Here is a 14553-nt window from a genome sequence, read left to right as displayed (position 1 = left end):
TGCTCAGGACATGGAGATCTGTGCAGACGAGCTCAAGAATATCCTGAACTCAGTTGTGAACAAACGTGAGTGGCTCAAGCTGTCTGTGCGGGATGATGGGCAGGTGTGTGTGTGTGATCTGAAAGTAGTTCCTCTTCTCCATACCTCCCAGATAAGGACCTGAAGACACAAGGGTTCACGCTGGAGTCCTGCCGTAGCATGATTGCTCTCATGGATGTATCCTTCCTGCCACCCTTCCCAACCCTCAGGGGGCCAGAGCAACAATGAGGGGTGCCCAGTCAGGCAGAGGGGCCCAAAATCACACCCAAGGAAAAGGTCCTGAGTCAGAACCTCCAGCTGCCGGTCTGAAAGGGGCTATTGGAGGAGGTACCCGTTGGGAAGGCCATTGGTTGTGACCAGCCCCTGGGCCCTGCTCTTACCTCAGGCGGGGATTCTGGCTGGGCCCTGGCCAAGGAGGCAGGTTCCCTGGGTCATAGACACTACCTTTGATTGGGGAGGTTTGGAGGGGAGGGTTAAGCACCAGGACAGGGCATTAATACAGGACAGTGGCTAGCATATCCTGGGCAGAGCCTTCCTATGGGGCTACCTTCCCTGCAGAGCCTTCTAGAAACCCCCTCCCAATCCCAGAGGATTTTGCTATGTGTACCCTGTAGCCCTGACCTTCCTCCAGACAGATGGCTCTGGGAGGCTGAACTTGCAAGAGTTCCATCACCTCTGGAAGAAGATCAAAGCCTGGCAGGTGGGGAGAGAGAACCAAGTGTGGGAGTGAAGGAGGAGATTGAGCCTGGGGTTTAGTGTGAAACCACTGACCTCAAATTTCCTACTGCCAGAAAATTTTCAAGCGCTACGACACAGACCAGTCCGGCACCATCAACAGCTACGAGATGCGAAATGCAGTCAACGATGCAGGTGCTGGGAAGGGGGTGGCGGGGCGGCGGTGGCTGGGGATGTGGACTGGAGCTGGTGGAAGCCGGAATGGGAAGCGAGGACTAGGCCACTGGGCGCTACTGGAGAAAGGGAGGAGAAAGGGCTTCTCATGGTCCTTCCCCAAGAGGCAGGGACGATAGAATTCAGGCCTAAGCACTGCAGCGCTACTTCCTCCTCTCAAGTGCTCCCTCCACAGGATTCCACCTCAACAGCCAGCTCTACGACATCATTACCATGAGGTACGCAGACAAATACATGAACATCGACTTTGACAGCTTCATCTGCTGCTTCGTCAGGCTGGAGGGCATGTTCAGTAAGTGGGGGCCCCCACCCCGCTCTCCTGTGCCCTTCCCGCCCCCTCCCGCAGTGAGAGCTGTGGCTGAGCATCCCGTCTACTCTGTTCGGGATGAATTAAGGCGATGGCCCTCTTTAGGCTCAGAATGGGTTGGCAAAGGGAGGGCTGTAGGTGACACTCTCCCTGGCAGAACATGGCCTCTGAAGGAGTTACAGTAGTAGAGGGAGAGCGAGCCTGTGGCCTCTGGCCTCTATTCCTTCTTCCACACAGGAGCTTTTAATGCATTTGACAAGGACGGAGACGGCATCATCAAACTCAGCGTTCTAGAGGTAAAGCCTGCAAGAAGCACACTCCCCTTGTACCTTAAAATTCAAGGTGGAGTCCATGAGGCAGACTGGGCCGGGGGCTCTTCACTCCCCAGTGGTGAGGAAGGATGGGGTAGGAGAGGAACAGAAAGGGAAGCACAGTGGGGAAGGTGGCTCGTGGGGAATGTACACACCAAAGGGTCCTCCTTCCTAAATTGACTTTACGCTGGGAAACATGTACCTTCCCAGGAGAGACCTGGGGGAGGATGCCGCTGCTTCCTATAAAATCTTCCCAGGCTGAGCCTTTCCCTACCCTGTGAGAGCCCGCGGGCTGGACTCTGTTCTTGTTTGCATTCTGATCTTGGGACTCCCTCTTTCAGTGGCTGCAGCTCACCATGTATTCCTGATCCAAGCTGGCCTCAGCCAAGGCCGTGGGGATCACTCAGGATGTTTCACCCAATACCAGAACCACTTACCTCAGAGGCTGCGGTACTGCCTCCAGGCGCCTCATCGGTCTTGTTCCTCCTCTACTTCACTACCACTCAGCCTCAGGGCATCTGTCCATCTGTCATGCCCAAACTAACCCTTTAGTTAAGGAGCTTTGTCCTTTAACTGGTGGCAAGTGTCTGTCTGCCTCAGCTAGTTGTAGCTCAGCGGAGATTTGCTTGGAACCTGAGCAGCCTCAGCTCTGAAGCACATGCTCTCCTTAGCGGCAGTGCCCTGGGCTGTTCACAGAGGCCTTAGCCAATGGCAATCAGTACCTCCTGTGCTGGATCCCTCTACCACCCACTGGACAATCACCAAACAAGCCCTGGTTCTGTCTAATTATTTCACCATGGGCCTGCTCTGGAGGAAACTAGCTCAGTGACAGAGAGCTGGATACTGTGGGTTGTGACTCATAAGTTCGGCTGCATTCTGAAAAAAAGTAGATCTAAATAAAGGCAGGTTCTATTGTGTTTTGTTTTCTCACATTTAGATATCAGCCATGGGCTGAATAGCTTCCAATCCTACATTCACGTATAGAGAGCCCAAGTTTCATTATACAATGAAAAACACACACATATACAAATAAACCCCGAATCCCACTTTAATCATACCTATTTGTGTTTCTTGGGCATAGAAATCACTCAGATATATGAGGAAATGGAGGGGAATGGCTCTTGGTATACAGAACAAGAATAAATGGGTCACCCATAATTGGAGGGTCACTTATCCTATATAATAAAAGCCTATATGCTAACTGTCCATCCAACCATTTGACCAGTTGCTATGGTGCACACTGACCACCAGGAGGCAGATGCTCCGACTGGTAGGTTAGCTTGTTGCTGGAGTCCAGCCTATCCGGACTGGGTGAGATGGGCTGGACACGCCCTGGAGCCCTCCAGAGGTCCTTCCTGGCCCGATCGTGCACCGGTGGGGTCCCTCGGCCTGGCCTGCAGGGATCAGGCGGAAACCAGCTCTCCAACATCCCCCAAGGGGTCCTGGATTGCAAGAGGGTGCAGGCCAGGCCGAGGGACCCCACCGGTGCACAAATCCATGCACCAGACCTCTAGTCTAAGTATAATGGAGCAGGCATGTAGTTTTTAATCTTAGCTCCTCCATTAATTAATTGACCTCTGTGTATGACCTTGACAAACTTATCTGGCCCATGGTCTGTGGCTTATCTATACCATCTTGTGTTTTCCACCCAATTTTGTTCTTAGTCTCTATACCAACATGGAAAAGAAGGGGTTGGCTAGGAATGTGCAGATAATGTAACAAAAGTAAACAATTTGTAAAAGTACTTTATTTTCCTCTTGTATTTGCTTTGTATCTTGCTTTTACAAAGTTATGAAGTTCACAGGTTTATACCAAAATGTAAGAAGGCTAAGCTATTTGCTTATAAACATTTTTGCAGTCAAATGTCATCTGATTTCAGTTTTCTAATCCATATTCAATATAAAAAATTCAAATACCAGGCATGCTAGAGCAGCTCTAGGGCATGTGTTCCTCTTAGGCAGGAAGATCTTCAATAGCCTTTCCTCTCTGACTCCCCTCTTTCCCAATCCCACTGGGCTACTACCTTGAATTTAGAGCAAACATGGGAAATTTTAGTGCATGTGGCCCAGCAGGGCCCCGTACCTGGGAGCTGGAGGTGAGGTTAGGGATCACTGTCTGGTAAGCAGTAGGTGTGGTTTACATCATCATTTCACATCCACTGGCATGTGGGAGGGACTCAGTATAACCAAATCGCCACCACAGCTCCTATTCCTAGTCCTTAGGCAGCTCCTTTGCCATCCTGAGGGTCCTGATGATGTGGGGCAGGGACGAGATCACTATCATCAATGTGGCAGGCCTGGCCTTCACAGCGATTCTGAAAGCTCTCCTTTAGGCAACAAGAACAGAATCTGTCACATCGCAATATACTTTGATCTCCCCTCCAATGAATGCTCTTCCATAAAACATACCATACCATTCCACTAAAGGTTGTACACCTACTCCCACCAAACCATCCACATACCTAGTCACTAAAGTTGTCCACTGTATAATCTACCCGCCAAGACCCCCAAAAAACAAAAACAAAGAAACCTTTGTTAAGCAAATAATCACTTAAACAGCAATGATTTTGCCTATAACTTATAGGTAGGTCAGGAGCTAAACACTCAATTGCTAACTCTTCTGAGACAGAAAACACTTCTCCCCACAAAAGCAGGAGTGTGGTAGCAATAATGTTCTCTTCAGGTAGCATCAGATCAAAATTAATTCTTTGCTCTTAAGAGTTTTGTTTGCATTGTGTTTAACCAGGTAGAAACGTATGCCAAAATACATTTTGAACCTGATTAAAACTTTAGGATAAAACTTGAAGTGACTGATATTATATCAGAACAAACCGTCATTAAAACACTAGCACATGCACACAAAAGGATTTATACCAGGGTTTCCTCGGCTTCTAGCCGTTAGAAGTAGGCACACATAATTAAAAAACAACGTTCTAAAAAATGGCCTCTGACTCCTGATAAGAAATGTCAGGTTCTGTCAGGTCATGTAACAATTTCCTTTCTTCATAAAGTACTAAATACCAGAGTTTATGCAAACCCCTGGGCCACAGCTCTTCTCTGAGGGCGACAGAGGGCTAGAATCAGTCAGGACATCAAAGAAGACTTAAAAATGGCCAAAGTTCTGCATACCTTTCAAGACACTTTAAAGTAATAAGCATACATAAGCAGCCAAGATGTTTATGGTGCATTTATTTCTAAACAGAACTAGAACAGTGTGTTTAGGATAGCACACTAACCTGATGTTAAATTTTACACATCCTTAAAACAAAAACATTATTGCTACTGCTTCAAAGGACATTTCTACGAAATGAGGAAAAGTATTCCAAGTACAGGTGCCCATCCGTACACACATGTACAAGGATCATTCATATACACAAGGGCAGGCAGACTGTGTACAATTCCACCAAAGTGAAACCCAAACTGGTTCTCACTGACTCTACCTGCAAAGGTTCCCCTCACTTGACCAGCACCGGCCCTACAAAGGTGCTTCACCACTCTCGTCTTTGCAGACACGTCCTCAGGCAGGACGGAAGGACACCCGTGCACCAGTGCATGCAAGACTTTCTTCGCACACTCCCCAGCCATCTGAGAAATGCTGCTTCACTACCCAGAGAAAAATGCCAGGTTTGGCAATAAGTCCAAATTCGCTTTCCTGGGAATTTACCATTCCCAAACCCACAGAACAGCCTGGCTTCTCTGGTCACCTGTACTGGAAATGGGGGTGAAGGTGGGAAAAGCTTCATAATCTCAGAGAAACAGCACAAATAGTCTTGATACAACAGGATTAACTCGGGTCTCTCTCAAGTGTCATGTAAACCTCCATAGCATGGTTAACAAAAAAGTTTTCCCATTCACAAAGACAGAAGTAAATAGCTTGTGGGGCCATGATCTAGTAGTAGCTCCTTTAGCAGGTCTTAATCTTTTGGATCCAGTAAAAATCATTAGAGCCTTCCCTGGGGAAAAAAGGACACATACTTCGTCTTGCATACAATTCCAGGGGGTTCGCACACCCTCCTGAAACCTGTCCATGAATCCCCAGTGAAGTCCTCCTGCCCTAGAGCCAGAGTGAAGGAGGCAGGTGAGCAGGTGTGCGCACCGACAGGAGAGGGAGAAGCCTGGGTGCTCTGCACTCCTAGAACAGAGTAGGGGCCGCATCCCGAAGCGTGGCTGTGTGCACCGTGCTGCTCTCCCTTCCTCTATCTCCCCGAAGAACCTTTCAAAGTGAACCCAGAAACAAAAGAATGGAAAGCAACACGTCTACAGCTTCTCTTCGGAGTCCGGAGAAAAGCCCAAACCAAGCAGTCTCACTAAGGCTTTGTTAATGTGGCTGCTCTCTATGGACAGGTGGTCTTTAACTTCACCAGATTCCACTCTTTCTTCCCAACTAGTGGAGAGGTGAGGGCAAGACAATGGTTTTAGAAATCAGTTTCTAAGAAGCCTGCTGAGGCCCTAAAAACTGAATTCAGATGCTTTATCCTAACTCCCCTATCTTGGGGGCTGCAGGTGAGAGCAACACATTCTGTAGGTTTCAATCCCACAGCAGCCTGGAGTCAGAAACTGCAAAGGGAGGTCAAGGCTGCACCTCCAGGTCCAACAGCCCGGCCACCCCTGCAGCAGTGATGCCCAGGTCTCACAGCACCACTTCACGTGGACAGTAGGTCTGTGTGCTGCCCTGAGCCAAGCACTCCAGCAAACCTTGCAGAGAGGGTCGCCGGGGAGCACTGTCCGTAAGGACTTGCCATTGTGTGATCTGCTGTCTCAACTCCTAAAATAGTCAGCTGAGCAGTCACTCTAGCCGCTAAAAATCTACTGTCTTCCTTTACATTTAAAGTCAGCTCTGTCATCTACAAAGCAAAAGAATATTGACACACACTAAACATAATTATTAAGAAGAAAACTATTTGCTTCCAATTTAAATACCCAGTTATTACAAGCAGAAAAATTAAAACTGATCCTAAAAATCTAGCATTTGAACAAACTGGTACTTAAAGCTTGACTACAAGTTTAAACCATCATAAGAACATAAAGTAAAAATCACAAACTGAAATCAGTAAAACAACATGATTAGGGTCAAGTCAGGTAACCAATTCAGATCTGCATCTTTAATAAACATCTGGAGAACACCAGTAGCATAAATTACCACATGCCACGCTGTCCCAGGAGTATGATTCCTTAAAATCTGACAAACCTCCAGCAAGATCTTAAAGTGTAACCTATCATCCCACAGAGCTGCTCAGACTTACCCTAGTGGTAAGTCTGACTGGTAATCACTTTCTCCTTCCCCGCGTCACAGGGGAAGGGAGGAGAGCGGCCAGTGTGAGGGGCCAATGTGAAATTCGTTCAGCTAATGACTTCCCAACATGGGAGGCGAAAAACTTCATGAATCAACTTTACTTTCATCCTCAGCATGTCGTTCAATGTGTCCTGTAGCGTCCTAGGAATAAAGGGAAAAGGGCCCATGAGTGAGAAGTTGGCAGGAAAAGACAAACTCCCACGCAAGGAGAGCTTCCTGGGTACATTCTATGATCTACACATGAAAGGCAGTTAGGACCCAGCATTCTTCATTTGAAACCTCATTATGCTATCTCTCAAATCTATGAGTAATAATAAAAAGAAAAAGCCCTCGGCTCTCCCTATCTATAATAATAAAAGCATAATATGCTAATTAGACAGGACGTCCTTCCAGACAACCTTCTGGACGAAGCGGGGGCTGTGAGGGAAGCCTGGGTCCTGAGTGCCAGAGGGAAGCTGGTGGGGGCAGCTGGAGGAAGGAAGGCCTACTCTTGCACGAATTTCGTGCATCGGGCCTCCAGTTTATTATAATTCTGAACATTCTAATGAGGCAAAAGGTTTCCAAACCCTGCTCCCAGGGGTCAAATGAACTCAGGTTGACCTCAAATCCCAATGTACCTGTTTGGATCCTTTCCTAGCAGTAAAAAAAGCATCACAGTTCTTCCAGCGACATTTCAGAGTCTGAAAGTTTGGATTTGTATGGTCAGTCAGCAAATGTTGTTTTAAGTGATCTACAACGCCAAATATCAGAGAGCAACCATGCCACTGGAGGGAAATAGAATGAAAAAGTTAAAAAGGATACCAGAAACATGCAAATAGACCATTCCTATTTGTATACCATAAATTTGATGGAAACAAAAAATAAGCCCCTTATTATTTAATTTATTCTTGCCTAACAAAACAAAGCCAGAGACAACCAAATTAATGATCAATATGACAAGGAACCTTGAAAAGACTGGGAAGTCTTCAAACATTTTGGTATTTTAAGAAGGCAAAGCACTAAGTTAGCCAGTACATCGTAAAGTTAATAAATATGTATAGACAAGTTACCATAAAATTCAGTTTATATCATACTTATTCTTTATCTTGCCATCATAAAATGAGTTTCTTTGTCCATTTATTTAAAAAGGCAAAGAGTGTTCCTGTAATACTGAAAGGGCTGTTTTGAACAATTTTAAGAACTACTGACTTGTAAACTTAAAGGTAAAAGTGCCTGATTAAAAAGAAAAAAAATTTGTGGAAATATGTGTTGTAGAAAACTGTTTGCCATGGAAGCTGGCTTTCCACAAATCACCTGAATCACAGTATTGTGACCATCTATTTTTTTTTTTTAACTGTAATTTTACTTCTCAATGTGACTAGATTCCAATCGTTAGTCAGAAAGCATAAGGACTCTTTGTCTTGGCTTTTTCCCTACAGGCTTGCTTGTAATAAATCTTATGATTTTGATTCTAACATGTTCATTTCTAAAATGTAATACAAATTTGAGCACTTCCTGTCAGTACCTCCCATCTCTCTAGCTTTAAAACCAGACAGTATTTCCCCATTTCTCTAGATAAGCTAACTCTGTATTTGTATACTCTGCATCCTGTTATACTAGATTTGCTTTTCTTCAATAAGAAGACTAAAAAGCAAACAGTAATGTGTAAAAAGGTGCAAAGTAATTAAGCTGTGGACAAGCCCAAAATCAAATTTTAAAATAGAGTTTATTCCATTAATCTGAAAAGAAGGTTAGGGTTTGGGGGGAGGGAGGAATTCAGTGTCATAAACTTTTCTTTGGTCACTGATATTAGAACTGATGAAACAAATTAAGGCTTATAAGGGATAAGTGTCAACATTTTGAGGGTTAATCACCTGCACCCACCCCAAAATAAAAACTATGCAATTTAGCCTAGAAAGCTGAAGTGTAACACTGCAAGAAGACAAATTTTTATTTGCCTATCCCCCCAAAACCAATGAGAACACAAACCAAAATATTAATATGTGTAATCGGTAAGGAATGGGTGTAGATTGGGCAGGTCAGGAAAATAAACACTTTTACTTTTTCATATACTTATGCACTGTTGATATATTTGTAAGAACGTACTGATTTTATAATAAAAATAAAAACCACCCGGTAGATAACCCGAGTGGAGGGTATTTAAATATACTTCATTTCCAATCTTAAAACAGATTTTCCATTAAAGAAATATAGAAAAGCATTAATGTATGTTTTTAAAAAATAAACTTCCTTGTCCTACAGTGGAATGCATAAAGTGGGTGCTCAAACAGAAAAAAGCTACACTGATGACAATGAAGGTCTATAAATTGGCCTGGAGTTAAGCAACACCAAACAGTTTCAGTCCTTACCCAGCAGCGGTAATTCTGCATCAGATTTAGCCTCACGGCCTGAATACTGCCATCATAACAGCCAGTATAAATCTGGAGAAAGAGGTTTATCATATCAGATGAATACACACACACCAAAAAACTATGAAACATCCTCAAAATAAGAGTCAAAAGCTACTTATAGCAACTTAAGAAAATACTGACACTAAACCAATACCAGACCCATGGTACAATGGGAAAGTATCCTCTAGCTCTTTTCCTCTAGACCCTTTGACGCTGTGCTCCTTCCAGAGCCGCTCTAGGGACCCTGGCTCACAGCTGAACTGGCAGCTCAGAGGCATCACCTACACTTGAACTGGCGCAGCCCTGGCTTCCACTGGGCATTCCGTATTAGGCATCTGTATGTCATTGGAACACAGGGTTCTACTACTCAGAGTCTGAAAAACCATCCATTCTTGTTCAACTTCATAATTGAAAAATAAAATAAGTCAAGGATTAGCAGAGTTAAATGGGTTAGCTTCTACTTTTAGGCATGCTATAACTATGTCATACTGGCCAAAACTCCTGACTCCGATATTCTGTTCAGATCATAATGTCTCTGGAAAAAGCCCACTCTTTTTTTAAAAAACATCTTAAATTTATCTTCTACTTAATGGTACTATCAGATTTTTATTGCAATTATTTAGCTATTAATAGAAAATGAAATATTCAACAATATTACTAGGTTTTATCTTGATAACAGTATGCCAAGAAATTGAAAGGCAATCAATGAGGCATATCAGAAACAGATGTCATTTTTGGAAGTGACAAGTATTAACATTATTATCAGTTTGTAGAATTTTTAGTAAATACATTCAAAGGCAAATGTGTGGCATGGCAAACAACACTCACCATACTTTTATGGATGGTCATACACATAATCATGTCTTTGTGTCCTCCATAAACTTGCAATCGATCATGGGACTTAGGTGGAGAGAAAAAACAAAAAGAGAATTAAGGTTATTTACACCTTGTGATTAATAAGCATAGTCCCTGAAGGCCTTTGGCAGGTTTAAAACTATATGTGAGGCACCTGTAGCATTTTTTTTTTAAATCCTCACCTGAGGATATGTTTTTGGTCTTTGTAAATTGATTTTTAGACAGAGAGGAAGAGAGAGAGGGAGAGAGGGAGAGAGGGAGAGAGGGAGAGAGGGAGAGAGGGAGAGGGAGAGAGAGAGAGAGAGAGAGAGAGAGAGAGAGAGAGAGAGAGAGAGAGAGAGATGGAAGCATCAATGTGAGAAACATTGATCAGCTGCCTCTACTACATGCCCAGGGATTGAACCTGCAACCTGGGTATGTGTTTGACCAGGAATCAAAACCGCAACCTTTGGTGTATAGAATGGTGCTCCAACCAACTGAGCCACCAAGCCATGGTTCAGTAGCATTTTAACAGAAATATAATCTAGCCCTAGCTGTTTTGGCTCAGTGGCTAGACCAGGGGTGGGCAAACTTTTTGACTCGAGGACCACAATGGGTTCTTAAACTGGACCGGAGGGCCGGAACAAAAGCATGGATGGAGTGTTAGTGTGAACTAATATAAATTCAAAGTAAACATCATTACATAAAAGGGTACAGTCTTTTTTTTTTTTTTTTTTTTTAGTTTTATTCATTTCAAACGGGCCGGATCCGGCCCGCGGGCCGTAGTTTGCCCACGGCTGGGCTAGACCATGGGCCGGTGGACCGAAGGGGCCTGGGTTTGATTCCGGTCAAGTGCACATACCTTGGTTGCAGGCTCCTCCCAGGCACAGGCCCTGGTCAGGGCGTGCGGGAGGCAACCAATTAATGTGTTTCTCTCACATGGATATTTCTCTCTGTCTTACCCTCTCTCTCCCACTCTCTCTAAAATCAATTGAAAAATATCCTGGGGTGAGAATTAAAAAAAAAAAAAAAAAAAACAAGAAAAAGAAATATAATCTAGGTCTAGCTAGTTTTGCTCAGTGGTTAGAGTGTTGGCCCCTGGGACTGAAGGGTCTCGGGTTCGATTCCCAGTCAAGGGCACATACCTCGGTTGCTGGCTCAATCCCTAGCCCTGCCTAGGGTGCATGCAGGAGGCAGCCAATCAATCAATGTGTCTCTCCCACATCGATGTTTCTCTCTCTCTCTCTCTCCCCGTCCCACTCCTTACCTTCCACTCTCTAAAAATCAATGGAAAAATATCCTTGGGTGAGGATTTAAAAAAAGAAAAATATACTCTAATGGCAATCTTTCTAATAAGTCCTCCTCCTAAGGGAGAAGCTGGTAATTGGAATTAATACAACCAATTTCTGTAGTTTCAAAGTCTCCAACTTCAAATTGCATTTAGGGAAGCAGATGGGTTTAGAGACTGCACTTGCTGCCCAGAAACCATTTAAATTTTGATGCCTATGAGGCTGACCACGCATCCCAGAGCAGCGTTTCTGAAAGCACAGTCCGGGAATCAGCTGCTTCATGATTACCCAGAGTGCCTGTGAAGAATGCCAATTCCTGGGCCCCAGCCCAACCTTACTATATTAAAACGTCAATATCAAACCTAAGTAGACAGTCTCCCCAAATCATTCAAGCAAAATACTGGATCTAAATTCTACCTGTAATTCGTAGACACGAACAAATTTATCCAGGCAAGCAGTCACCATCACTTTCCCCAGGATGTTCACCACAGTCACTGCATGATTGTGACCTTTATAGATCCGCACGAGCTCCCCAGTCTGCATCGGGGGAGAGAGGAGTCAGTAGACTTTCCAGGTATCTTCCTACTTTGAGAAGTATGATTCTCTAATTCTAAAAGTCATAATTCTTTTTTTTTTTTTAGTGGCTTTTTATTTTTTTTTTAATTAAATCTTTATTGTTCAGATTATTACAGTTGTTCCTCTTTTTTCCCACCATAACTCCCCTCCACCCAGTTCCCATCCCACCCTCCGCCCTCACTCCCCACCCACTGTCCTCATCCATAGGTGCACGATTATTGTCCAGTCTCTTCCCTCACCCCCATACCCCTTTCCCCCCCAAGAATAGTCAGTCCATTTCCTTTCTATGTCCCTGATTCTATTACAATCACCAGTTCATACTGTTCATCAGATTATTTATTCACTTGATTTTTAGATTCACTAAAAGTCATAATTCTGAGGCTTCTTGTCCAACCACACAGCTACACTAATTGTAACAGCTGGAGTACTCTTACAAGCATTTGGTACCCACACAAACTATATATGAAATGTATCCTGATGGAGAAAACTTAGTGCCACAGAAAAAGAAGGGTCACAGCTCTCTCTGTATGTATTTTATAGCTTCCGAAAGTACAGATGATCCTTGAACAATGCAGGGGTTAGGGGCGCGCCACAAGCAGTTGAAAATCAGCATATTAACTCTTGACTCCTCTAAAAGTTAAGTTGTCCCTCAGTATCTATGGAAGAATGGGACTAGGAACGTACCCCAATATCCTAAAGATATCAAAATCCTAGGTTCAAGTCCTCTATATAAAATGGCATAGAATAGTGCATACAAGTCAGCCCTCCACATCTATGGATTCATAATCACAGATCAAAAACAGTACAGGTATTTATTGGGGAAAAATCCACATATATATATATGGACCCAAGTAGTTCAAACCTGTATTGTTCACAGGTCAACTATATTTTCACTTTTATCATTTCATTGGGTAAGTCCCTGAACACTTGGATTATCCCCAGGTTTACAGACCAGGAACGAGGCTTCAAAGAGTTGCCTCTATGATGTGAGTAGTCTCTCAGCTGTTTTCATTAGTTCTATTTTAAACTATATATCATATCCACTTTCTTAGCGCCTCAGATGCTCAATTTATCTCGTCTAAATGCAGCATTCAAGCTAAACCTTACATAAACATTGAATCGGTTCCCTATTAAAAATTTTGATGAGGTCAGAATTTCTAGGGTACTCAGTATTACCTAAGAGCGCATGCATAGGGATTATTACTAAGCCTCTCACTGGAAAAGGGGCTTAATTTACATTGTAAGAGATCTGACGAATCCTTCAAGCTTTAACCACCACCCTATTAAAGATTTCTTTACGCCAACAGGGCTTACATGAATGTTGTGGGCATGGACTGACTGATCACTGGAGCCACTGAACACAAGGTCATTCACCACCTTAAAGAAAAGAATTCAATGAGTTAGATTCGGTACAAGGTTCTGGGTTTCCTCTGTAACTTGCAATGTAAATTGGTGAATTCTAATTTTGATGAGCATAGACCAGGTATAAAATAAATTTCTCAAATTTTCTGAACTGAAACACATGTCCTATCACCAGGTACTCTGATGAATTGACAGTGTATATTTGGGTCTGTTACCTCTTCAGAATGATTATAGAGAAGGGCATTTGAATATATCTATAGTCTACAGTAAAATATACTTTTATTGTTTCTAAGTTAACATATTAAAAAAAATAGCACATCCCTTGGTGACCCAGGCCTGAGGAAAAGGACTGTAACCTCCTTCCGCTTTTCAAGATGACTGTGTTCTAATAAGGCATCAGACAACACGGAAAACGTCATCCCAACCGTCCACTTGTGCCAGACAGCTGGCTCCCGTGCTGCCCTGTACTTGCCTTCATGCAGAGAATGGTCTTGCTGTGGCCCTCCAGGGTTCTGAGAAGGAGTCCATTCCGCGCGTCACGCACGCTAATGGTACAGTCGTACGACCCCACGACCAGCAGCTTTCGGGCACCTTCCTGAGCTGTGGCTAGGCAGCTAACTGCCCGAGGGCCATGGCATTCAAAGATTTCGAGTCGTTTGTTGTTCTGAAAAGTAAGTCACCATTATATGGAGTAAAAGCAACTAAGCTGGTAAACCTCAAAATCAACCAACCCAAATCACTACCTTAACACAAACTAAATTCTACTACCTGTATTCAGTTCTCTTACCCATTCCCCAATCTTTAACTTCCCATCTCTGCCGTTCCTGTGCCAACTCCTTGTGTTCGTGAGTCTCTCCGCCCCATTCCAGTGGGGGCAAACTCTCACCTTATGAGTTCATTTCTAACTTCAACCACACTGTCCTGATCATAACTGGAACCTGGTTCTCTTTTTACGCCCTCCCTCACGTTAAGTTAATGATAATGAATGATCACCTTTTTTCATACTCTTATTTTCTATGTCACAGTCCCAGGAACTCCTTCACTATTTTTGTCCCCCAAAGTTGAGAATGACTTTCTTAGACAATTTCAATAAGAGTCTGTCCTCCACCTCTCTGCTATTCTGATGTTCCTGACTTCTAGTTCTATGGCATCTTTCAGGACATCTTCTAGTGGAGCACAGAAGCCTCTGTATCAGTCAGAGTCCCATGGTCACACCCTGAATTCCCAAACATTCCTTTCTCTCA

The 14553-nt window shown here is 43.8% G+C and overlaps 2 protein-coding genes across 14 annotated transcripts in view; one reads left to right on the top strand and one right to left on the bottom strand.

Annotated features, from left to right (window-relative positions):
* Positions 1-2483, top strand: part of CAPN3 (calpain 3) — a 51229-nt gene extending 48746 nt beyond the window's left edge. For all 4 annotated transcript variants that reach the window (XM_059704356.1, XM_059704334.1, XM_059704324.1 and 1 more), the window contains 7 exons: positions 8-65; positions 152-216; positions 671-739; positions 831-909; positions 1124-1240; positions 1493-1551; positions 1908-2483. In XM_059704356.1, coding sequence (XP_059560339.1) covers positions 8-65; positions 152-216; positions 671-739; positions 831-909; positions 1124-1240; positions 1493-1551; positions 1908-1934 — 474 coding nt within the window. In that variant the 3' untranslated portion in view covers positions 1935-2483. The remainder of the gene's footprint in view (positions 1-7; positions 66-151; positions 217-670; positions 740-830; positions 910-1123; positions 1241-1492; positions 1552-1907) is intronic.
* Positions 2484-3293: 810 nt separating this feature from the next.
* Positions 3294-14553, bottom strand: part of ZNF106 (zinc finger protein 106) — a 59218-nt gene continuing 47958 nt past the window's right edge. For 8 of the 10 annotated variants that reach the window (XM_059704174.1, XM_059704210.1, XM_059704192.1 and 5 more), the window contains 7 exons: positions 13782-13973; positions 13262-13324; positions 11789-11908; positions 10077-10148; positions 9207-9278; positions 7476-7622; positions 3294-6999 (listed from right to left, as the gene is read on the bottom strand). In XM_059704174.1, the coding sequence (XP_059560157.1) occupies positions 6943-6999; positions 7476-7622; positions 9207-9278; positions 10077-10148; positions 11789-11908; positions 13262-13324; positions 13782-13973 (723 nt within the window). In that variant the 3' untranslated portion in view covers positions 3294-6942. Of the gene's footprint in view, positions 7000-7475; positions 7623-9206; positions 9279-10076; positions 10149-11788; positions 11909-13261; positions 13325-13781; positions 13974-14553 lie in introns of those variants that run through there. The other 2 variants (XM_059704200.1, XM_059704217.1) reach the window with 2 other exon arrangements.

Source organism: Myotis daubentonii, chromosome 1 (assembly GCF_963259705.1).
Source record: "Myotis daubentonii chromosome 1, mMyoDau2.1, whole genome shotgun sequence".
Lineage (NCBI taxonomy): Eukaryota > Metazoa > Chordata > Mammalia > Chiroptera > Vespertilionidae > Myotis > Myotis daubentonii.
The sequence above is the reverse complement of the archived record's forward strand: the minus strand, read 5'-3'. Positions and strand labels throughout refer to the sequence as shown.